This window comes from Podarcis bocagei (assembly GCF_964188305.1).
Source record: "Podarcis bocagei genome assembly, chromosome: 1".
Lineage (NCBI taxonomy): Eukaryota > Metazoa > Chordata > Lepidosauria > Squamata > Lacertidae > Podarcis > Podarcis bocagei.
This window is the reverse complement of record NC_138125.1, coordinates 66,568,653-66,593,478: the sequence shown is the minus strand read 5'-3', so window position 1 is coordinate 66,593,478 and position 24,826 is coordinate 66,568,653. Positions and strand designations below refer to the sequence as shown.

General features: G+C 40.2%; 1 protein-coding gene across 8 annotated transcripts in view; it reads left to right on the top strand.

Moving 5' to 3' along the window:
* Positions 1-24,826, top strand: part of DCDC1 (doublecortin domain containing 1) — a 271,410-nt gene that overhangs the window by 198,438 nt on the left and 48,146 nt on the right. For all 8 annotated transcript variants that reach the window (XR_014000680.1, XM_081163132.1, XM_081163133.1 and 5 more), the window contains exons 20-25: positions 4,870-4,993; positions 6,284-6,465; positions 11,431-11,541; positions 13,262-13,361; positions 16,557-16,692; positions 20,511-20,661. Coding sequence is in view for 7 of the 8 variants with exons in the window: in XM_081163132.1 (XP_081019258.1) it covers positions 4,870-4,993; positions 6,284-6,465; positions 11,431-11,541; positions 13,262-13,361; positions 16,557-16,692; positions 20,511-20,661 (804 nt within the window). In the remaining variant the exon portion in view is untranslated. The remainder of the gene's footprint in view (positions 1-4,869; positions 4,994-6,283; positions 6,466-11,430; positions 11,542-13,261; positions 13,362-16,556; positions 16,693-20,510; positions 20,662-24,826) is intronic.

The following is a 24,826-nucleotide window of genomic DNA, read 5'->3' as shown; positions in this document are numbered from 1 at the left end:
TATTTGTCCTTGTCAGTAATAGTATGCAAATCTGCTATTCCCCCCCTACCTGTTTATTAGAAGCATGCTGATTTGGGCTGGTGTTCACCCAGGTAATTATTACGTAGAATATCATGCTCAGATTACATATTGCACTTCATTTTATTTCATTATGAGATTTAAGACAATGTAATTGTTACTTGATAGAAGATAGAAAAGGTCAGCTTTAATTTTAAGTTTTAAAAAAGCTCCATTCCTTTAACTCTTTTGTCTCTTGTTTGTTGAATTCAATCTACAAACCACAACTCCTTTAGAAAATGGGAAGAAAAAATAGTACTTTAGAAACATAGAAACCTGCCTTCTACTTTGGTCTTGTCTACACTGACTGGAAGCAGCTCTCCAGGGCTTCAGCAGAGGTTTCTCCCAATACTACCCGCTGAACATGCTGAGACCTTCTGCATGCAAAGCTTGTACTGAAACACAGGCCTTCCCTTGTTTGAATGTTTTGACAAAAGGAGAGAGAGAAAATGTCTTCACTAAGGCATTATACACTGAGATTTCCTTTGAAGCATCATGGCAATTGAACCCAAGTGTGGAAGGGTGTTTGTTTCATGACGCCGAGTTGGCAGAAAGGACAAAGAAGCTGCTCAGGGACTACAAGGGAAGCTGGAGGTGCTGAAGAAAGGGCCAAATGACACAAGAAACAAGCCCCCACCTTGTGCCACCTGTTTCTGTGTTGTAGCTCTAAACAACTTGCCCCAAACCCTAGCTGCCCGTGCACAAGACTGCATTGTGACAACCTCCTGTTTCTTGAACCGCTACCTGTTTTCCTACCTACACTCATCATGGTGCAATGGGTCAGTGTGTCTGGCTGTTAACCAGAAGGTTGGTGGTTTGAGTCCACCCAGGGATGGCTGTGGGCAGAATTCTTGCATTGCAGGGGGGTTAGACAAGATGACACTCAGGGTCCCTTCCAATTCTACAATCCTATGTTTCTGTGCCAAGCTGCCTTTCCTCTGAAACTTTCCCTTTCCCACAGTTGTCCAGGCTGTCTGTTGTTTAATTGTTCTTCAGCTTGAAGATAACATAAATTGCAACCCTGTTTCTTTCCTCTCAGTTTTCAGTCAGGGTCAGTTCCATCATTTCTACTACTTAAGAGTTGTATTTTGGGCATTGGGTGGCTGTGGGCCCCTTTCCCACTCCTAGCTGAACCCTTAGCAAGTGGGAGGAAGGACTACTAAGCTTTGTGGGTAAGGGTTTGCAAGATTAGAAAATTCTAGAGAAATGCATTTTCACAGCTATGGAGTTATATGTCCTATGAAGCAATATTGAGAAGACCACAATATTTCTGTTGTCCCTTCCATATCATTTGTAAGCATCTCAGAATATATAGAGCCATTCCAGTCAGTGAGTGATTAACCTCCTTCCCAATGACTGAAGGGTAATTGCTCACTTCATGCAACAATATTGTAAAATAAAAATATGTTATTAGATCGGAAGGGTGGCATGCAATCTATACTGGGTCCTTCTGTGATTTCCACACTTCCTGGATGGACAAATTGCTTCTGATTTTTGTAGAATTCTTTAATGCGATTGAGTAGTCTGCCTTTTGCTAACATGCTTTGTGGCCCAGCTGTGATATATACATTATGGGCAGGCCATAGCAAACCAACACCTTAGTTTCCATTACATTAAAAATACAGTTAAAAGCAGAAATAAATATACTCTAATATAGCTCTAATTGTCATGATTTGAAATATTGCAATCCTTCAGGATCTTAGTAAATTTATCCTTACAGATTTCTTTGCTTTTCTGATAAAGTTATAATTATTCAGCAGGGACTCATATTTAAGTATAATAATTTCTACTCATGAGTTAGCAGCCCTTAATGCTCGTGAAAGTTTAGGGCAGTTTCATAGTGAACACCCTTTGTGGCCCCATTTTTGCATAATTGCGTAGATTGCCGCAAACAATTAAGCGGAAATAGAAATAAGGCATCATTCCTATGCAAACTGTCCTGAGAGCAAGACCCACTGAACACAGTGGGACTTACTGTTAAGTACATGCATGGGATTGTACTATAATTAGAATGCCCCTCCACAATTTACTTACAAAGTTCAACAGCATACAATAAGCACTGAGATTTGTCCATATTTAGTCAGAAGTGGTAAAATGTTGGGTAATATTTATTTATTTAAAATCAAATATATATCCCACTTTACCGCACCAGGGAGATCAGAGCAGTCAGTAAAACATTGCAAAATATAAACAAGGGATAGAAAACAGTCAAAATCACAGCAGTCCAGATAACTTCAGATGAAACTATATAGCTAGTGTTTCCTTTGCTTCTTTATAATCACAGAGAGTCATAGCATACCTATTGATTATGGGGTCAAAAAGTATGTCACTTTGTTTTTAGCCTTGCCTTGTCCTTTGCACGCATGCTTGAAAAAGAGAGATTTGACAGCAATCTGGGGCACAAGGAGTTCTATTTTACTTCTTCGTGAGACATCGGGGGGGGAGCAATTATGTTAGGGCTGTCTGAAATAAAAAAAGAAATAAAATAACATTAAGTAGAATTATATGTGATGCAGCTTTTCAAAAGAAATTCCTCTCAACTCTACTTCCACGAATCGCTGTTTCCACCTAGTGGCTGCAAACGAGAAATGTTGGGTTTAAATTACAGATGCTATTTGAAAACACAGGCAGAAACCGAAAGAGAAGAGAATGTACCACTAAGGGCAGATTTCATTTTAGGCACTTATACAGTCATTATATTGTTACCTATGCCAATGCAGCTCACAGATTGTCAGCTTTTCATTTATAAAACACAGTTTTCAGGGGGCTTGAACTTAGTTATTAAAACTCATACTGCGTTGAAGCCTGGCAGCTTAATCGCTCTTTCAGGAAAAGCCATGTGGTGCGCGCTGCAAATGTTCGTCAACAATAGTGCCCAAGACCTAGCAGAATTCCCAGAAGTCTCATGATGTGCAACTGGATCCCCAAGAGTCTTTTGTTCAACAGGATGGCAGTGACCCCCCTCCCTTCCCACAGTTCTATAAGCAAAGAAAATAGTTGTCTTTATCTTTAAAATAAAAGGAACTAAAGCTAGGCAGTGTGCTTTGCACTGACATCTGCCATGGGTGGGGGGTGGAAGAGAAGAGACCCAGCACTTTAAAATCAAGATGCTATATACTGAGCCTCTGCTTTGTGTAGGTACTTCTATTTCTGTGTCACTATAAAGCACAGACAGGGTTATTCCCTGTAGTTTCCTCCCACCACACCTCTTTATTAAGAGACAGGCAGAGAAGAGGATAGGGCTGCATTTGTTGGGTATGAAGTGTGTGTGTGTGTGTGTGTGTGTGTGTGTGTGTGTGTGTGTGTGTTTCAACGCCCTTCTTTTTGGGAGGGCAGAGGGGAAATTAGTCCTTTGGGGATTAATTGAAGAGGAGTTAATTGGAGTGTGATCTGAGAGGTAATGAATTGATGGTAAACTAATTCAAGGAGAATCAATTTGCAATGCTCTGGCTTGGAAATTAAATTGTTTTGTTTGTGAAATGTGCATTGCATTACAGCAGCGAATCCAATATCAAAAGAGTGGTTGGGTCTCATATCCCACCTCTGCCTTGTATTCAGTCTGTGGCTTAGGGCAAGTCACTTGTCTCCATGCGATGGTGGCCAGTGATATGCCTGAAGGAAGCTGATAAGGACATGAAAGCAACAGCATTCCTCTCATTTGGCAGAGAGAGAGGAGGAGGAGGAATGGTGTGTGTGTGTGTGTTGTGTGTCGCTGCATGATCAAGAAAATTAGAAATGGCACTAAGTATGGTCATATCTAGGGACGCGGGTGGCGCTGTGGGTTAAACCACAGAGCCTAGGATTTGCTGATCAGAAGGTCGGCAGTTCGAATCCCCGCGATGGGGTGAGCTCCCGTTGCTCGGTCCCTGCTCCTGCCAACCTAGCAGTTTGAAAGCACGTCAAAGTGCAAGTAGAAAAATAAGTACCGCTCCGACGGGAAGGTAAACGGCATTTCCATGTGCTGCTCTGGTTCACCAGAAGCGGTTTAGTCATGCTGGCCACATGACCTGGAAGCTGTACGCCAGCTCCCTTGGCCAATAAAGCGAGATGAGCGCCGCAACCCCAGAGTCGGTCACGACTGGACCTAATGGTCAGGGGTCCCTTTACCTATGGTCATATCTCACACTTTGCTGCCATGCCACCCATCTCTAAAATCAGTACATTTTCAGGAAACCTTCTAACTGCTTCATTCCTTGATCATATAATTCAAACAAGACAACTTGAAGCAATGGGCTGTGAAAGTGGCTTTTTAAAAAAACTAACCTGTTTTATTTATTTATTTGTATAACAAACTAAGATTTTGTGGAAGTGAAACTGAATGCTGACAATAGGTATGCCTTCCAGCTGCATAGAGGAATAACAGGAGGAACAGGGAGCAAAGGAACCCAAGACTTCCTTCAGTTTCATTCCAGCTCGTTCATAGTTATGGACCAAATGTAGCTGGACTGGGATTTCATGTATCCTGCCTTTCTGAATCAAAAGAAGCAACTAGCAATAAAATCCAAATCCATTGTAAAAGACTAAAATAGAAAAACAATCAAATCAGTATCTATTAAATTAACTAAGCAGGAGTAACGAAGATGAAAGCCAACAGAGGGAGGAAAAAAACCCTCTCTCTCTATATATATATATGTCAGGCTCAAACCTGGATAATATGACATCAACTTGGGAATATCCTAGATCTAAGAGAATCCAATCAAAGGAGCTATAATTTACCTGCTCAATAATTGCTTCCAGTCTGAAATGTATTTGTTAAGAAGACCATTGCTGATACTTCAGATAAGAAAATAGACTCCTTTTGTTCCGTTACAGGTGGGCCATTAAACATGGAGGAACAAGTAAGCCTGGTCAGTGGAAACAGTCAAAAGTGGACAATCCTTTGTGGAATAAGTTGACCTATATGTGGCCTGTGCTTCCAAATGGAGAACTAAACCAGGTAATTTGGTAAAGTGCAACCCACACATGTGCAGATATGTGCATAGCTATTTGAGTACACTTAAAAAGCATATCTTTATGCTTACATTTAAAATATACACTTGCAGATACACACTAATAGTGTGAAAAACATTTACGATGTTCATTGCATATTAGAAATGACATATATAATTACTAAGATCACAATCCAGAGAGTTTCACTAGGCATGAATGTGATCAATCCTCACACCTAACCCTCTCCTTTCTCCTCCCCAGCAAACTCTTATTTTTCTGATTGTCCAGAATATACGCACCATTGTGCGTAATTCTTTTCATTAAATTCACTTTAACAAGTGTCATTTTGCTGATTTCTCTGCTTAGTTCCATATGTCAGGAAACCAATGCTAAAACATTTCTTTTGCTACTAATTTGTTACATACATTCATGGTCTGATGTAAATGCTTATGGTTAGCCATGCACAGTATTTTTTCTTGTTCTCAACTGACTAAACTGTCTAAGCAAATTTGAATGTACAAAAAATATTCCCTTCTAAATATTAAGGTTGCAGTGCATGTAGGAGTATCTAATCAAGCCAGTGCAAGGGGCAGAGCAATTCTCTTGTGCCCAATCATGCAGTAGTGGCTAAAAGCTCTCAGTAGCCTGACCTATGCCCCACCCATCTCTCCCCCCCCCCTTGAGGTAAATAATGCTGGATTGATTGATTTCCACTGGATTCGGCACCCTTCCACCAGAGCAGGGGCTGGGAGAATGTGCTGTATCCTAACTCAAAAGAAACTCCATGGTGCATCTGCAAGCACAACCAGATGCTGCAACAAAACATGTTTCTCCCATATCTGTCTCTACAGTCACAGCAGGCGCTGTAACCTTCCAACAGTTTGACTTCACCTCCAAAGGAACACTCCTCTACTGTCTCCCAAGACAGATAGATGCAAACAACCAGCCCAGTGGATTCAGGATTTGGATTGTACCATAAGATGGTTTAGGGTGAAGATTTCCTTCAGTGTTCCATAAAATGATCCCCTACGATCTAACTGATCCCTCAGTTCCCTACTTCCTATCTCAATCCTTCAACCTTTGATTGAAGACCAGCTTATATACTTTAAAATTAAAATAAACAGCCTCCAGCAAGTCCTTATTCTCATAGTGTCAGTCCACTCCCTAGCGCTGCAATGTGGAGATTCTGAATTGGCATACATACTGTATGTGTGAAGTTATTTGGTCACTCTTAGCTTTTATATATATCATTGCAATTCTTATAAATGGAATAAATGCTTTGTTTATGTTTGGAAAGGCTTTTGACTGGCCCATTGAAGGCTTGCTGATTCCAAACAGCCCTCCCTTGAAGAAACCTACTGGTAAGAAGTCAGACAGCTATATGCCTCTGAGACTCAGAGTTTTGAAAAATGGAGAACAGGACAAAAGCAAAGCCATCTTTGTTCTTGGACCCGACTGTACAACTGTGGCTAAAAAACAGTAAGAAAATGATAGTTAATTTTCATAATCTAATGAGCACAGTAAAGTTTTTTTAATTTGTAATTTCCAAATCTATTACTGCTTTCAACTTTATACTTGAAAAGTTGCCAACCTCCAGAAGTAGCCATCTATTTTACTTTGTGGTGGTAAAGAAAATCCACTCTGAACACTGACTTGGCTCCCTGTGGTTACATTTCAAAGTGCATGAAGCCGCTGGGCCATGCTCATGTGAATGCATCAGCGGTCTGAACTGTTATCTCCACTTGGAGACTGGCTACGAGGCCATCATAAAAATTCTGGCACTTTTTTAACAGCTGCAGTTGTGCAGATTTTGGCAGCCACGTTTCCACTACAACTAGTACGTTACCACAACAAGCTTGCAAGCTCACTACTTGATAGCATGGATAAGCTCATAAGGCCCACCCACCTGTTTCTTTGGAGATGCTATGGAATTATCATATAGGAGGATGCTGTTGAGATCTTCTGTGGCTCCTGGTGAGTGAGTGATTGCTGGAAAGAGAGGAGAGAGTCTAAGCTTGCCCATTAGTCCCTATTGCTTACCCATTCCCTTTTTTATCCACTGGCAAGCCAGTTGGGTTTTTATTTTATTTCCCCCATCTAGTTGGGAAGAGCAAGCTTGGTTTTTTAATATCTGGAGTTGTCCTGCTCATTGGCTAATTGCCAGCCCCTTCCGCAATCAAAGGAGAGCAGTTTGCATTTAGGAGTGGTGCCATCAACAGGACAGCCCCTTTGGGTGACCCTGGAGGAACACACCAAAGGGAATTGTCCCATTGGAGGTAGACTGGAGGTGAGGGTGCCACCCTTTTTACTCCTCCTCGGAGCATTGTTTGCATTGTATTGCTATATGAGACTTAGATGTGCTGTTTGGCCTTACATAGGAGACCATTGGGACCCTGGGAGTTGGCATTCCTTGGGTGGGAGGAAGGGACGTTTTATGTTTGCAGTGTCCCAGGTGGAAGATGGGATGGAAAATGCCTGTGAAAGAAGTTCAGCTGGAGAGTGATTGCTGTGAGGTGCCCTTTTAGTGTGTACTGGCAATAATAGGTCTGTGACTGGGTTCTTTGTTTGCCTGAGCACCTGTGACCATCTTCAAGTGAGTGGATTTCAGGCAGAAGGTGCCTGGCAAGCCTATCTCTATGATTGAGGAGAGGAACAGGCATAGCTGAAGGAGGGAATCCCAAAGAGAGGATTACAGGTGCTTACATCCTGTCCCCCTCACCAAGCCTCAATCTATGCTTGATACACTGGGTGCTCTACCTCTGTGCCTAAAGGTCTGGTGGTGATATTGTTAAATGATAATCCATGATTTAGTTGTGAATGAGCAGGCAGACCTGGGTGAGGGAGCAAGGAGAGCCAGACATAACCCATCTCTGCCCAACTAAGCATTTGGTGCAATGCCAAGCCAGACTGGAGGGGTGGGTTGAGGGAGTTGCTGTGGTCCACAGGAGTTCACGCTCCATCACCGGGAAACCTCTCCTTGGAACAGAATGTAAGGGTCTAAATCTGGTGCTAGGACAAAGAGACAAGCTAGGGATGCTGTTGGTGTACTATCAGCTCTGCTGCCCAACAGCCGCCTCAGCCAAGCTGGCCAAAATGATCTCCAAACATGGTGTTAGAAGAACCCAGGACAGTTGTGCCAGGCGGTTTCAGCATCTACACTGAAGATGCCTTGGGTCCAGTTCAGGCCTCTGTGGCAATCAACTGCCTCATGTGGCCATCAGCCTGACACACACACAGCAAGGCGTACACAGAACTTGGACTTTGCTTCAAATGGGAAGAGAGGAGCAATCTGGAAGTAGGTAGGGTGAATATTATCCTCTTGCCATGGTCCTGCCACTTTAATAATGTAACCCTTTTAATGACTGTGTCATATAGTTTTAAATGTTTTTATATTGTTGTATATCACCCTAATGTTTTGTGTAAGGGCATAATATACATACATACATACATACATACATACATACATATAAACATACAGTGGTAGCTCAGGTTAAGTACTTAATTCGTTCTGGAGGTCTGTTCTTAACTTGAAACTGTTCTTAACCTGAGGTACCACTTTAGCTAATGGGGCCTCCTGCTGCCGCTGCGCTGCCAGAGCACGATTTCTGTTCTCATCCTGAAGCAAAGTTCCTAACCCGAGGTACTATTTCTGGGTTAGCGGAGTCTGTAACCTGAAGCGTATGTAACCCGAGGTACCACTGTACATACACAAATGCATCGCCAGGATTACTGAAGAAACTTGTCTGCAGTTGCTCTGATCAAGTAGGGAAGATCTGAGTGTTGAATCACAATCTTACACATTACTTGTATCCTTATTGGATATGTACCCATATTAGCAACAGGTTGCTGTCTGCCTACATCACACTGGATTAAGAATGGAGTGTGTAGATCCCAACAGATAGGGGTTAAGGCCACCACATACTTAAAGCACATTTTCCTCTCTCATAATCCTGGGAAATGCAATTTGCCCCTCACAACGTTACCATTCCTAGCACCCTTAGGCAAACTACACTTTTCATTTTGGCAAGGGACAAGATGAGTTTTAAATGTCTGGTGTGCATTAAGGCTAGATGTGCACTAGGTAATCCAATTCTTGTGGTAATGATGGGGATGTGCCTTCCAGTAGGTCTTGCAATGGTAACATGCTAATGGTAGCACATTTTTCTGTTTTCAATATGTAAAAAAATGGAAGGAAGACAACTGGAGACAGCCTGAAGTATATAAATTACAGCAATAATTTAGAATCACGTCCCTAGCAGATTACAAGGTTGTAAAGAACTTTTATGGACACATAGCTTGCCTTTCTGCGCAATAATTCCCATAGAGTTTCACTTGAAGCTGTTTCCATATTTGTTGGATGCAACATATCTGTGAATATAAATTATATCTATTTGGATAAACCGCTTGAAAACAGTGAACATTATGCTTGGAAAGAGCAGATTTTATATGTTAATTTTATATAACAGGACTTTGAATATTCATATAGCAGTGAAAAGCTTTGATGTAAAGAATAAGTTAAATACATCGTTTCTCACATTGTTAGCAGAGATGTCACCTTTTGACCTTTCTTTTAAGGTTTTTAGAACATCTGATACTTTTTGATAATGGTTTAATATTACTTTTTCAGATTGATTAAATACACTTCATACATCACTGAACAATGAGTAGCATTCAGATCGGCTGTCCACTGAGCTGCCTGCAAAAATGATAAAGTTAAAAAAATAATCTTCAAAGTAAAGTCAAGCCTGAAATTGAAATCTTTGACGCATACATCTCATAATTAGTTCTCCCTCTGCCAGATCTAAAATGTGAATATGCTGTTCTTAAAATTGTTCAGATCTTTTTACAGAGAAATTTAATGAATGGTATCAGCTTTTTAAAAAGTTCTTCCTCTAGATCTGAAGTTCCTCAAACCAAACTAGCTTTTATGAAGTTGTTGAATTTTCATATTAGGTCATTTAAGAGAGTTGGGGTTGGGGTGTGGGTTGTGATCCCCGTGGCTGATGCAACGAAGAGCTGGGCTTAATACAGGTATGTGCCTGATGCCAGAATGAGGCCATAATCAGACTTTAGGAATTTAGCCCCACTGTAGGTGCAGTCGCAGTCAATTATAGGATAAGGCTGATGTTATTGCTGCCACTTCTCCACTGTTTGTCAGTTTGATCTCATGTTGGAAGGAGAGAATTGGAACACAAATATTTTCTGATCCCTGTTCCACTGGAGGTTTCAAAGGTGTAGGACATAGGATATAAATTCCATATAGCTTGATGTAAAAGTGATATACATATCACATTTATTTCATGTAAGCACAGTAGCATCCCAAGAAAAACTTCAGGCATACTCAGTGTCTTTAGACATGCCCAGTGGGGTGTTGTATTTCCTTTCAACAACTGACCATGACATATCATGAAGTGTTTTGAAAGTTCCTTTTTAAAAAAAATCAGATTGCCAAATGGCATGGAGAACAGCTGTCCTATTGACCATGAAGGGTGAATTGTGCGGTTCTACAGATTCCAGCTATTGATATAGATGTACCAGTATATGCAATCATTGTGTATACATTTTTCAGATGGTTTTGGTGGTGGTGGTAGGATGTCTATTTAGGCAGCAAGTGTCAGTGAAGTTTTTTGTTAACTGGGAAACATTGTTGTTTTGCTGTGGTCCATGGTGGTAGATGCAGCAGTTCTTCCCAATTGGTGCCACCATTTTTCATCCCCAAATGTTACTGGAATGGTGTTGTGTCAAGTGAGCAAGGGTGGCGATGGCAGCCAAGCTAGTAGCTGTGAAGAAGGGCTCTTGCTTTTGCTGCTAGCTCTGCTATCACAGCTGGCAATAAACCTTCATTTTTTACAATAAAAAAAGGCAGGGGAATTGGTGTTTGCTACTGGGATGAGCAAACCCTGGAAAACCAATTTCAAAAGGTTTTCCCCACACCCACTCCAAATAGGGTGCTAAATTTTGGAGGGCATTTCATTTCAACCTTGTGTAGTTTCTGCACATTTCCTTTATGAAAATGTAGAAAATTTACACATATGAAGTAGGTTAGGAAGGATTCGGGTACTTTAAGAAGTACAAATAAATGTATATATGTGGTGCTGTGTATTTCCCCCATGTGAAAGGGAAAATAACTTGTAGCATTGTAGCATCAGTGTGCCTTATAATGACCAAGCTAGTGTCATGGCTTTGAACATTGATGCCACCAAGAATAAGATGTGGAGTGAAGAATGAATATTTTGTTTGTTTGTTTAATTAATTAATTTCTTTCCTTTCCTTCCCAAAGGAGCCGGAGATGGCAAACATCAAAAGGTTGCGTTGAGATTGTGTAGCTGTGTTTCATGTTTTTCCAGACTTGCACTGCAAACTACAAAGCAGGATCTTTTTACTCTCTTGGAAGTTGTTTTGGTTAGAAAAATCATTCAAACAACATGCTTTAATTTCCTCTAGGAATGTTGACCCAGAAAGGAAACAGAAAGTGAAGAGAGTCCCGAAGGCACACGATGATGCTGATTCAGAAAAGAAAATACACCGAAAAGAATTCCAGCATTTTTTGGAACGGTAAGTAAACCCACATCACAATCTTTATTTCCCCCCAACTTAGATATGTAAACACTCGTGTGCTAAGGCATATAGCCAACTCAATGCTCTCTAGATGCTGTCGGGCTCCAGGTCAGCAGGGCTGGTGATTTCTTTATTTATTAGTATAGCTGTATATCAGGAATATGCCGTCATCCCAAGGTCGTTCACATCCTAAAGGGAATTAAATACAATATTGAATATATAAAAAGGTAAAGGGACCCCTGACCATTAGGTCCAGTCGTGGCCGACTCTGGGGTTGTGGCGCTCATCTCGCTTTATTGGCCGAGGGAGCTAGCGTACAGCTTCCAGGCCGTGTGGCCCGTATGACTAAGCCACTTAGGCGAACCAGACCAACGCACGGAAACACCGTTTACCTTCCCGCCCAAGCGGTACCTATTTATCTACTTGTACTTTGACATGCTTTCGAACTGCTAGGTTGGCAAGAGCAGGGACCAAGCAACGGGAGCTCACCCCATCGCAGGGATTCGAACCACCAACCTTCTGATCGGCAAGTCCTAGGCTCTGTGGTTTAACCCACATTGCCACCTGCGTCCCATTGAATATATAGTCTATAGTAAAACTGGTATCACAAACTGCATTACATACAACAATTAACATGGTCAGCAAAGGCAGGCTGCCAGCCTCATAACTAGTTTAACCAAAGGCCTGAGTAAACAGATGCATTTAAACTGGTGCAAGAAACCCGTCAGGGTCAGTGACAGCCAGATCTGTTAGGGAAGGACACTCCAGAATTGTGGTGATGCTATTGAGAACATCCTGGATATGGGAGTTGTAGGCTAGCAATATCTGGCACTAGGTTGGCTGCTGATCTGTCAAGGCTAGGAGTGGAGGCTAGGAGTTGCCTACACTAGGCTATCCAAGCTTGTAACTCTCCAACCATTTGACTTCACCCCAAAGGCCCACTCCTCCATTGTCTCCAGAGACAGATGGATGTCAACAACGGTAGCTTATAACTTTTTCAGTGCACATGACACATTTAGAGAGGCATGTTTTGTAGGCAAAGGGGCTTGAAAGGCATTCATGCTTCCCTTGAATATGCAGGAAGCATACTGAAACTTTCCTTCATTGCTGTGAAATTGTTCACTCACCTTATACCTTCCTTCTGCTTGCCAGGTTCCTAATTATTGCTCTTTTTTATTTGTTACTTAGCCTTCCCCTTTGATCATATCAGCTCACAATAAAATAACCATACAAAATTCAGACAGTAATAATATTTGCCATAAAATACCACCCTCAAACGCAACCATTGGGTTTTAAAAGCAGGAATTATAAAGCGAGGAATCTAGTGCTCACCAATAAAACTACATCAGCCTGGTGTGGCTGTGGAAGAGCACTCACTGTCTTTGTCATTCTGCAGAGATGCTGTGCTGCCATTCTGTACAGCTGAGGAATCACCAGTCTTGAAATTGCTCCCTGTAGACAGGATTAGTTATTTCCAAATCTGGAACCATTTTCGCTTTACTTCATAAATACTCCCCTGTGATGCTTGGACTTACGACTCCTAAGCCATCAACAGGATAAACTACACTTCAGGTTACAGCAGTGCTGGGTTAATTGATATTTCTAATGAAGAGTACAGTTGCCCTGTTTGTAATGTGCCACTTCAATCCCTTCAAGTGTTGAAAACTTAATGCAAACAGAGCCATATACTGTATACACGTTTTCCTTATTTAAAAAGGTGCACCATGGCATTGAATTTGCCTTTTGCTGCCAGAAGACTGTTCACTGAAAAGGGGGTCGAAATCTGTCTTTTGGAAGACTTGGAGAGAGATCAGCTGGTAAGAAAAAAATGAAAATGAAATCGGAGGCATTAGTACTTCTTCAGAAAGCATTGTTCCTATAAAATGAGCAGATAATGATGAATCACATCCTACTCGTAGCGTTCCAAACACTGCTTGGAGCTATGGTTGTGTTATGCCCCATGAATATTGCAATTAGTGATAGGAGGAATAAAATACCCTTTTGGCATTGAGTTAAACCCAAAGAAAGAACTCTTGCAATGGGAAAACAGACTTTGGAAACAAAGTTTGAAATCTGGAAAATGAAAGAGAATATAAAACTGAAAATGGGCTTAATTTGAGTTTGGCATTTTGCTCAGGATACAGGGCAAAAGAAATAACAGAGAATCCTGACTTCTCTGGGATAACAAGGGTGGGATTTAGAATACAGTGGTACCTCGGGTTACATACACTTCAGGTTACATACGCTTCAGGTTACAGACTCCGCTAACCCAGAAATAGTGCTTCAGGTTAAGAACTTTGCTTCAGGATGAGAACAGAAATCGTGCTCTGGCGGCGTGGCAGCAGCAGGAGGCCCCATTAGCTAAAGTGGTGCTTCAGGTTAAGAACAATTCCAGGTTAAGAATGGACCTCTGGAACGAATTAAGTACTTAACCCGAGGTACCACTGTAATTTAGGATCATTCCCTCCAGCTTGTCAGGAGGGGTTCCCAGAGCAGACTGGGCAGACGGAACTGGAAAGAGCAGCAAATCCTTCCTTAAAAGCTAAATTGGTAACTAACCATCAATGAAACAAACAATGCCAACCCTGGGAAAAAGAAATCCGTTGAGACTACATAAACCAACAGCGCTTCAATCTCGCAAACCTTTGTATACTTTACATATGACGTTGTCTAGCAGAAAGAACCAAAGAACACCCTATTTACTCCCCCCAGACCAGGACATCTGTGGCAAGAAACTCTTGTTTTGTCTGCAAGAGCAAGGAAGACAGTCTACTGTTATATAGAAAACAGTAGCCTAGTGAATGGGTTCTCAGGTGTATAGGGTGTTCTACCAATGAATAACTCTCTGCGGCCAACTCTCTCCAGCCAAAGCCACATCAGCTGAGGCAAGGATGTTCACTTTTAACTGTGTGTGAAAGTATGCACCAACACCCAAGTAGCTGCTGTACAGATTTCTTCAAGAAGCACCCCACCCGCAATGGCTGCAGAAACCTCTGCACTGCTTACTGAATAAGCTGTGCAGCACCCCGCTAGGGCAGGGGTTGTCAACCCAGTCTCTACCACCCACTAGTGGGCGTTTCAGGATTCTAGGTGGGCAGTATGGCACAAGCTGAATCCTCCTTCCATCAAGCACTGGTCGGCGGTAAGGAAATTTTACCATCAAGAAAGATGCATTAGTGGGTGGTGGGTATAAAAAGGTTAACCACCTCTGCTCTACTAGAACCTTAGCCCTCTGGCCAGGGTCAACCTAGTCACCTTTTTCTCTAATAAAGTCTTTGGGAAAGGAACAAAGAGAGCCTCTAGCACACAAAAATGCATTGTATTAGGGGAAGTGGCTTGCAGAAATGTGTATATTTGTCAGAACTGCATACAAAAAGGTGTTTAATGAGGAGAAATTCACATTAAAATACTGGTGGGTTTTCATGAGGACTTTTTTAAAACAGCAAATCGCTGCAGAAATGTAAACTGAATTTACGGTGGTAAAAATGAGAAACTGACAGATTTGTTCATCCCGACTCCTGAGCTCTATGAAAAAACAATTTTAGGAAGCCACACTGTGAGCTGGTAGTATATATAGTTCGTTAATAAGGACTTTAAATACCCTCCTTACTTTCCCCAGAATAGGACATGCATGGCAAGAAAAATCCTATTTTCTCCCTTCTGGTAATGTGGGATAATAATCTAATCACGTGTCCAGATGAACCAAAAGTTCTTCTTGTCTTCAACAGACATTTATTTCAACACTGAAGGCAAAAGAGCTACTTGCCATTTTAGTGAACTATTGACAATGCTAAAAGTGTGGCTCATTTTATTTTAATATTTATTGAGTCACTATTTCCTTTTTATCCTAGAGATTGGTGTTTAAATTTTATTATGTAATAAAAGAACCATATTATACTTCCCAAGTTCAGCAATATTCATTGGGTATAAACCTTAAAGAAGCTGAGGAGAATTAATTACTAATTTTCTATGTAATCTATTTCTCTGATTTTGTTGCCAAGTATGGTGGTTTTAAAGGGCCTTAATTATTTAGCTTCATTTTTTTAAAAAAATGTATTTAAATAGGAACCATTTTTATTCAAATACAGAATTCCATTTTTCTTTGTTACATTTGCATTGCACTTTGCTAAAGGTGTAAAATTGTTGCTATTGTTTTCTCCTGAAGCTTTCCTTTGTACTCTGCTAACTGCAGATGCTCCAGCCTCAGGTATTTGCAGCAGGAACTCCTGAAATGTTTTGGCTTATAGTACTGTAAGTCCAATGCAGAAACTGAGAAATATCTGGAATTTTGTTCAGAGTGTAAGCTCAGCTGAAGATTTCATAATACGATTGATTGATTGATTGATTGATTGATTTTGGTTGCTGTTTAGTTTCCATAGTAATAGTTGTTTTTTTATTTTAAAGAGTTTTTATTTAAGAAATTCATATTCCATTTTTTAAAAAGTCCTTCACAAAGCGGCCTACAAAATGTTTAAAATACAAATCTAGCTCATAAAGCATTTTCTAAATAATAATAATAAAATCAAAGTACCAGAATATTTTGGTTTTGACGTGGTTCACATGGAATGCTATGCTGAACCATCTGTTGTTGTTGTTGTTTAGTTGTGTCCGTCTGGAAGAACAAAGCAGTCCTCCTGCTGCTGTGATCAAAGCCATGGTTTGCTGTCATCCAAACCCAGGCTTGTGGTTTGTCTTGCTCCAGATAAACCACAACCTGTAACTAAGGTTTACAACTGTGCGAAATGAAGCTACAGGGAACCAGGCAGAGGGCCTTCTTGGTAGTGGTGCCCACCCTGTGGAATGCCCTCCCATCAGATGTTAAGGAGTAATTCTGTAACATTTAGGAAATATCTGAAGGCAGCCCTGTATGGGAAAGCTTTTTAAGGTTTAAGGTTTGACTATGTTTTTGTGTGTGCTGGAGGCCACCCAGAGTGTCTGGTGCAGCCCAGTCAGATGAATGGGGTACAAATAATACATTATAATAATAATAAATTATTATTATTTTGGAACAGATTTATGTTTCCTGTGGAGAGCAATGGATTAATCCATACTGGACTATGACTCAGCAGAAGAAACGCCTCCAGCTTAGTAATTTAGCATCTGATATAACTGCTATTCGTGCCTACTGTGCCATGCGAAACACAACAAGTGAGCAGATTGCTGTCTATGCTATTTTTGCAAAATTTACACTTAATATATGTGAATAAAAATAATGTGTAGATAAATTTTTATTAGTTTTCAATTACATTCCAATAGCCTCATTATAACATTGCCAATTTATAATACAATTATTAATGCCAATCCTTCAAATACCAAATTATATAATTTAATTAAAGTGGGCCCCCATGTGCTAGTTTTGATGGCTTTCTGGTTTTCTTTATTTCTGTGTTCCAAAATCTTATTATTTTCAATTACATTCCAGTCACACATCTTCTATTCTTGGTAGCTGAGTAGGGAGGCGAGCAGACCATTTGGCCTAAACCCAAGCTGGTGCAGCTATAGGGTCCAGATCAGGCCTGCGAGACCAGCTTGAGAACCAGAGGATCCGGGACTGCCTCAGCACTGCTGTCTCCCACCTTTGGAAAAGCTTTCCTCTGGATTCTGTTGGTGGAGATAGCACCTGTAGGCCTCCTGCTCACCTGCACATTCAGTGGGCAGAAGGGGAATGTTTGTTCCAACAGAGTGATGCTTGTGTCAGCAGTGGGAGGTCAGCTCAGCCAGCAGAGCTAAGAAGATATGTCTCAGCACAATCCAATCCCTGGAAAAAGTTTGAGGTGGTCGTGGCTGATTGCTCTGTTAGTTAAGTTTAAATTTGCAATATTGAAGCCAATGGCTCTCAAAAGTGCTTAACTTTGGCAGGAATAGTCCCACTGTGGTTATTTCATAACCACATTTTTTAAATTTACTGTTATGTTACTGTTCCCAAAACAATGGGTTTTGTACCTGACAGTAGAAGAATTCCCCCTTCGGCTCAGTCCAGCTTGTATATGATAGCACATAACTACAAAGTTCCAGTTTGGAAACTGTCATGAAGTGTGTAATATCAGCTGTATTCTGAAGCTGGCATAGCTGATGCCGTTCTTACAGCTAGTACTTCTGAATGAATGGGGGGACTAAAATTACAAAGGGCAGAGCATAGTGACTTTGTCCTATATGCCAGGCGTAGGATGCTGAATTGGTTTGGAGAATTCAAACCACGTTTGCAGCATAATAACAAAAAGAAATAGGAGTACATATGGAGGTAAAGCATTGTGTTTAGTCATTCTCTGCTGAAGAGACTATGCTGGAAATCTGTCTTCATGGACCTCCATAATCATGAACACTAGAGCTCACCTTGTAATAATTTTCTTTCTTTCTTTTTAATTTTTTTATTTTCAATGCAGAATCATAACAAAAATTACAAACATTGAATCCAAAATAATACTATACAAAAAAAGGAACATACAAAAAAAGGAAAAGAAAAAAACACACAAAGGAAACAAAACTAAACTAAACATAAACGAAAAAGCACACATCTACAGAAAAAAACCATATCATTACGTACATAAACACGTATTGACTTCCTTCCTTTGTTCTAAGACCTCAAAAAATTTACTCTTACTATATTGTTGTGTCTAATTAGATTACTTCCACCTTTGTACCTTTGTACTTTTTTTTAACACCATTTTTCTTTTTCTTTAACCCTGTAAAGCATCATTCATTACATACCAATATACTTACTCCAGAACAATGTTTTTTCATATACTCTTTAGCACAACCCCATTCTTTTAATAATTTCTGGTCCGATTGTCCTCTTATGTATGCTGTGAGTCTTGCCAGATTTATGTATTCACAAAATTTAATTTGCCAATCTTTCACTGATGGAATTTTTCTCCCTTTCCAGTTTTTTTGCTATAAGCTTAAGTTTACAACCAATTATAGACCAATATCATTACTAAATAATGATTACAAGATCTATGCACAAATATTGGCAACAAGATTAAAGACAGTTTTGCAGGATTGTATAAATAAAGAGCAGGCAGGGTTCTTGCCAGGCAGGAAAATGAGTGATAATATAAGAACAGTGATTGATATGATCGAATATTTAGATATGAAACCGAGTAAGAGGGTAGCCTTTGTTTTCGTGGATGCGGAAAAGGCGTTTGACAAAGTATCATGGAAATTTCTAAAAATATTATTAGACCAGATGGACATGGGAAACCAAATTACAAGAGGGCTAAAAACAATTTATGAACAACAAGAAGCAAATATAATAATAAATAATGACACGACTGATTATTTTAAAATACAGAAGGGCACCAGACAAGGGTGCCCACTCTCACCTTTATTATTCATTTTGGTTTTGGAAATATTAAATCATGAAATCAGATTGGATCAAGAAATAAATGGAATATCCCTAGGAGAGAAAATATACAAAATAAGGGCATTTGCAGATGATCTAGTCTTAATGGTGGAAAATCCAAAGGAAAGCATAGCAGAGGCTCTAGAAAAAATGGGAAACTTTGGAAGGGTATCAGGTTTTGCTTTGAATAAAGAAAAAACAAAACTAATGGTAAAAAACATGGGAGATGAAGAGAAAAAGGACCTGGTAGAAAAATTTGGATTACAAATTGTAAAAAAAGTGAAATATTTAGGAATACAAATAACAATGAAAAATATAAATTTGTTTGAAGATAATTATAAAACAAATGGGAAGAAACAAAAAGAGAAATGGAAACTTGGACAGGATTGAATTTAACACTCTGGGGTAGAATTTCGGCTATTAAAATGAATATCTTACCAAAACTTCTGTTCCTTTTCCAAATGATTCCTATAATAGGTAAAGATGATTGTTTTAAAAAATGGAAAACGGACCTAACTAAGTTTATATGGCAAGGCAAAAAGTCACGGATCAAACATAAATTATTAACCGACATAAAAGAGCGGGGAAGTTTTGGACTCCCAGACCTGAGACTATATTACAATGCGGCATGCTTTACTTGGATCAAGGATTGGATCAAATTGGATAACAGTGACATTTTGGATTTGGAGGGATGGAACAACAGATATGGTTGGCATGCCTATCTAATTTATAACAAAGTGGCAGTACATAAAGAATTTCTAAGCCACGTAATTAGAAATGCATTATACAAGGTCTGGGTGAGACATAGAAGGTTGTTAGAACCGAAAACCCCATGGTGGGTCTCACCGCTAGAAGTAATTTCGGTTAAAAAGAAAAATACTATAGGAAGAATGGCAACATACCAGCAGCTCCTAAAGGAAAAACAGGGCCAATTAAAACTAAGACCATATGAAGAGGTGACCCAATACTGTACCACATGGCTACAATATCACCAAATTGCACAAATATTCAACCAGGATAAAGTAATTGGATTTGAAAAAGAAGAATCAAAATTACAAAAAGTATTATTACAAAACTCAAAAAAGAATATATCTAAAATGTATAATTTATTATTAGAATGGGAATTAAAGGATGAAGAAGTAAAAGAAGTTATGATTAAATGGGCATGTGATATAGGATATGTAATTCGGCTGGAACAATGGGAGAAATTATGGAAAGATATTAAATTCACAGCATGTTATACAGTAAGAGAAAATTTTATGAAAATGGTATACCAATGGTACTTAACTCCGGTAAAATTGGCTAAAATTTACAAATTAAAATCAAATACCTGTTGGAGATGTAAAAAAGAAATAGGAACAATGTTTCACATGTGGTGGGAATGCCGACCTATTAAACAATTCTGGAATGAAATCTATCAAGAACTCAAAAAGATGTTTAAAATATCTTTCTGTAAAAAACCGGAGGCATTCCTTTTAGGTTTAATTACAAATGATATTCCCAAAAATCAAAGGAAAGTATTCCTTTATGCAACAACAGCTGCCTTGTAAGAATTTTCATCGTAAATAAGAAACCTCTTCTGTAACTTAATTAAGGCCAAGCATTCTTGCATACATTTCTCTAGATCTTGCTTTAGAAGTCAAGAATGACATTGTTGCTGGGGCGAAACTATCTGTTGAAAGAGCTACAGTAGAATTTGAAGAGAAGAAGGTTGTAGAAGAGCTGCAAGAAAAAGAAGCTACTGAAAAAGTAGAATACAATGTGGATGAATATCTGTAAGTAATCCTAAATGATAAAACACAGTAGGTAATCCAAAACAAAAAAATTCATTTGTGGAATGTTTAGGATGCAGCTATTAGGGCAGGAATAATTTCCATTTAGTTTTTTATGTATTCTTCGGATGGAGGGCCGTATATGAATTTAATTAATAATATTCTTTTCTGCTTACAATTTGAAGACATTTTAATTGTTTCTCCTACTTAGGATGATGAATGGGGAACAAGATAGATAGATAGATAGATAGATAGATAGATAGATAGATAGACAGATAGTTAACTTAGATAAAATGGCACAGGAAATCCTTCTCCCAGGGAGAGAGGGAAAAATAGTGGAAGTGAACAGCTGGCTTCGCAAATGGTGTAAACAGGAACGGTTTGGATTCTTAGATCATGGACTGCAGTTTCTTGAAGATGGACTTCTGGCAAGCGATGGGCTGCACCTGACAACGGTTGGGAGGAATGTTTTTGCCAAAAATCTCAGAAACCTCATCAGGAGGGCTTTAAACTGACTAATGTGGGGGAGGGAGACAGTGCTCCTGAAGGTAGGAGTCTATCAATTGATGAAGATGATCATCCAAATGTCATAGACCAAATGGAGCAAACAGCACGCAGACCTAGTGGTGGGAGGAAAAAATCCTTAAATAAGAGACACGGGGGAATGATTAATGGACTTCAATGTCTGTACACTAATGCGCAAAGCATGGGAAATAAACAAGATGAGCTTGAGCTCTTGGTACAGCATATTAAATATGACATAATAGGCATCACTGAAACCTGGTGGGATAAGTCCCACGATTGGAATGTAATAATGGAGGGATACAATCTATTTCAGAGAAACAGACCAGACAAGAAAGGAGGAGGGGTAGCGTTATATGTCAGGGATGTGTATACCTGTGAAGAGATCCAAGATTTAGAACCTCAAAGCCAAAGTGAGAGCATTTGGGTCAAAATTAAGGGAGAGAAGAATAACAGAGACCTGATTGTGGGAGTTTACTATAGATCCCCAAGCCAAACGGAGGACATAGATGATGCCTTCCTGGAACAGATGGCCAAGCATGCAAAAGGAAGGGAGATAGTAGTAATGGGGGACTTCAATTACCCGGATATTTGTTGGATGTCAAACTCAGCCAAGAGCATAAGGTCAAACAGATTCCTCATTGGCCTTGCAGACAACTTCATTGTCCAGAAAGTGGGAGAAGCAACACGAGGAACAGCCATTTTAGATCTGGTCCTAACCAATGTTGATGACCTGGTTAGTGGGGTAGAAGTGGAAGGATCTTTAGGTGCGAGTGATCATGCTCTTCTGAAGTTTACTATACAGCGGAAAGGAGCAGCCAAGCATACTAGGACTCAATTTCTTGACTTTAAGAAAGCCGACTTCATAAAACTTAGGGAAGTGCTGGGTGAGATCCCATGGACAGTAATACTAAAAGGAAAGGGAGTTCATGATGGCTGGGAGTTTGTTAAGAGGGAGATAGTAAAAGCACAACTTCAGGCAATACCAATGAGACGGAAACATGGAAGGTGCCTAAAGAAGCCAGGGTGGCTATCTAAAGAACTTTTAACTGAGTTAAGATTAAAAAAGGATGTGTACCAAAAATGGAAAAGGGGGGAAAGCACCAAAGAGGAATTCAAACAAATAGCCAGCACATGTAGACACAAAGTCAGAAAAGCTAAAGCACAGAATGAACTCAGGCTTGCTAGAGAGGTTAAAAGCAACAAAAAAGGCTTTTATGGGTATGTCCGTAGCAAAAGGAAGAACAAAGAAACAGTGGGGTCACTCAGAGGAGAAGATGGTGAAATGCAAACAGGGGACACAGAAAGAGCTGAACTCCTCAATGCCTTCTTTGCCTCAGTCTTCTCCGACAAAGAAAACAATGCCCGACCTGAAGAATTTGGAGCAAATGATTCAGCAGAGGAAACACAGCCCAGAATAACTAAGGAGATAGTACAGGAATACTAGGCTAGTTTAGATGTATTCAAGTCTCCAGGGCCAGACGAACTGCATCCAAGAGTATTAAAAGAACTGGCAGATGTGATCTCAGAACCACTGGCAGTCATCTTTGAGAATTCCTGGAGAACAGGCGAAGTCCCGGCAGACTGGAAGGAGGGCAAATGTTGTCCCTATTTTCAAAAAGGGGAAAAAAGAGGACCCAAATAATTATCGCCCAGTCAGTCTGACATCAATACCAGGGAAGATTCTGGAGCAGATCATTAAGCAAACAGTCTGTGAGCACCTAGAAAGGAATGCTGTGATCACCAATAGTCAGCATGGATTTCTGAAAAATAAGTCATGTCAGACTAACCTGATCTCATTTTTTGACAGAATTACAAGCCTGGTAGATGAAGGGAACGCAGTGGATGTAGCCTACCTTGATTTCAGCAAGGCATTTGACAAGGTGCCCCATGATATTCTTGTAAAGAAGCTGGTAAAATGCGGTCTTGACTATGCTACCACTCAGTGGATTTGTAACTGGCTGACTGACCGAACCCAAAGGGTGCTCATCAATGGTTCCTCTTCATCCTGGAGAAGAGTGACTAGTGGGGTGCCGCAGGGTTCTGTCTTGGGCCCGGTCTCATTCAACGTCTTTATCAACAACTTGGATGATGGACTCAAGGGCATCCTGATCAAATTTTCAGATGACACCAAACTGGGAGGGGTGGCTAACACCCCAGAGGACAGGATCACACTTCAAAACGACCTTGACAGATTAGAGAACTGGGCCAAAACAAACAAGATGAACTTTAACAGGGAGAAATGTAAAGTATTGCACTTGGGCAAAAAAAATGAGAGGCACAAATACAAGATGGGGGACACCTGGCTTGAGAGCAGTACATGTGAAAAGGATCTAGGAGTCTTGGTTGACCACAAACTTGACATGAGCCAACAGTGTGACGCGGCAGCTAAAAAAGCCAATGCAATTCTGGGCTGCATCAATAGGAGTATAGCATCTAGATCAAGGGAAGTAATAGTGCCACTGTATTCTGCTCTGGTCAGACCTCACCTGGAGCACTGTGTCCAGTTCTGGGCACCACAGTTCAAGAAGGACACTGACAAACTGGAACGTGTCCAGAGGAGGGCAACCAAAATGGTCAAAGGTCTGGAAACGATGCCTTATGAGGAACGGCTAAGGGAGCTGGGCATGTTTGGCCTGGAGAAGAGGAGGTTAAGGGGTGATATGATAGCCATGTTCAAATATATAAAAGGCTGTCATATAGAGGAAGGAGAAAGGTTGTTTTCTGCAGCTGCAGAGAAGCGGACACGGAGCAATGGATCCAAACTACAAGAAAGAAGATTCCACCTAAACATTAGGAAGAACTTCCTGACAGTAAGAGCTGTTTGACAGTGGAATTTGCTGCCAAGGAGTGTGGTGGAGTCTTTAAGGAGAGGTCTTTGGAGGTCTTTAAGCAGAGGCTTGACAACCATATGTCAGGAGTGCTCTGATGGTGTTTCCTGCTTGGCAGGGGGTTGGACTCGATGGCCCTTGTGGTCTATTCCAACTCTATGATTCTATGATTCTCAAATCTGCAAATGATAAAAAGTTGAACCCTTCAGAAATAGGAATAAAATTCAAAATGGCTTTGCTGGAATAGGACACTTACCCAAAATTAACAAAATGAAGTTTAACTGGAGAAAAATGCAAAGTTCTGCTTTTAGGTGAAGAAAAATCAACAACAGCCAAATGCACAAGTATAGCATGGGGGGGGGGGGTTAATAAATTGCAAAGGTTTTTGGAAAGGCTGCAGCTGAACATCAGTCTGTGGAAAGAAAAAACCTTTTGTTTCTTGAAGGCTAAGTCTGGATCCAACCAATAATTTCCAAATCACCCAAAGTAATAGAACTATTTTAAGTTTTGAAGTTCTGTGTCCAATTCTGGGTGCTTCACTTTATGAAGGTTATTCACAAACTGGAACAGTTCAGAGAACAACAAAGATTTTCAAAGATATGGAAAACATCATATGAGTAAAGGTTGGAAGAACTGGCTGTATTTAAGTTTGGAAAAGAAAAAAATGAGGTTGTGATGGGAGGCGGTGATACCATTCTTCAGCGGCCTGATGGGCTTTTACATAGAAGAGGTCAAAGATTTGGTTTTCTTCTGCCGAAGAGAGCAGGACTTGATCTGATGGGCTCAAGTTACAGGAAATAGACTTAAAATCAATA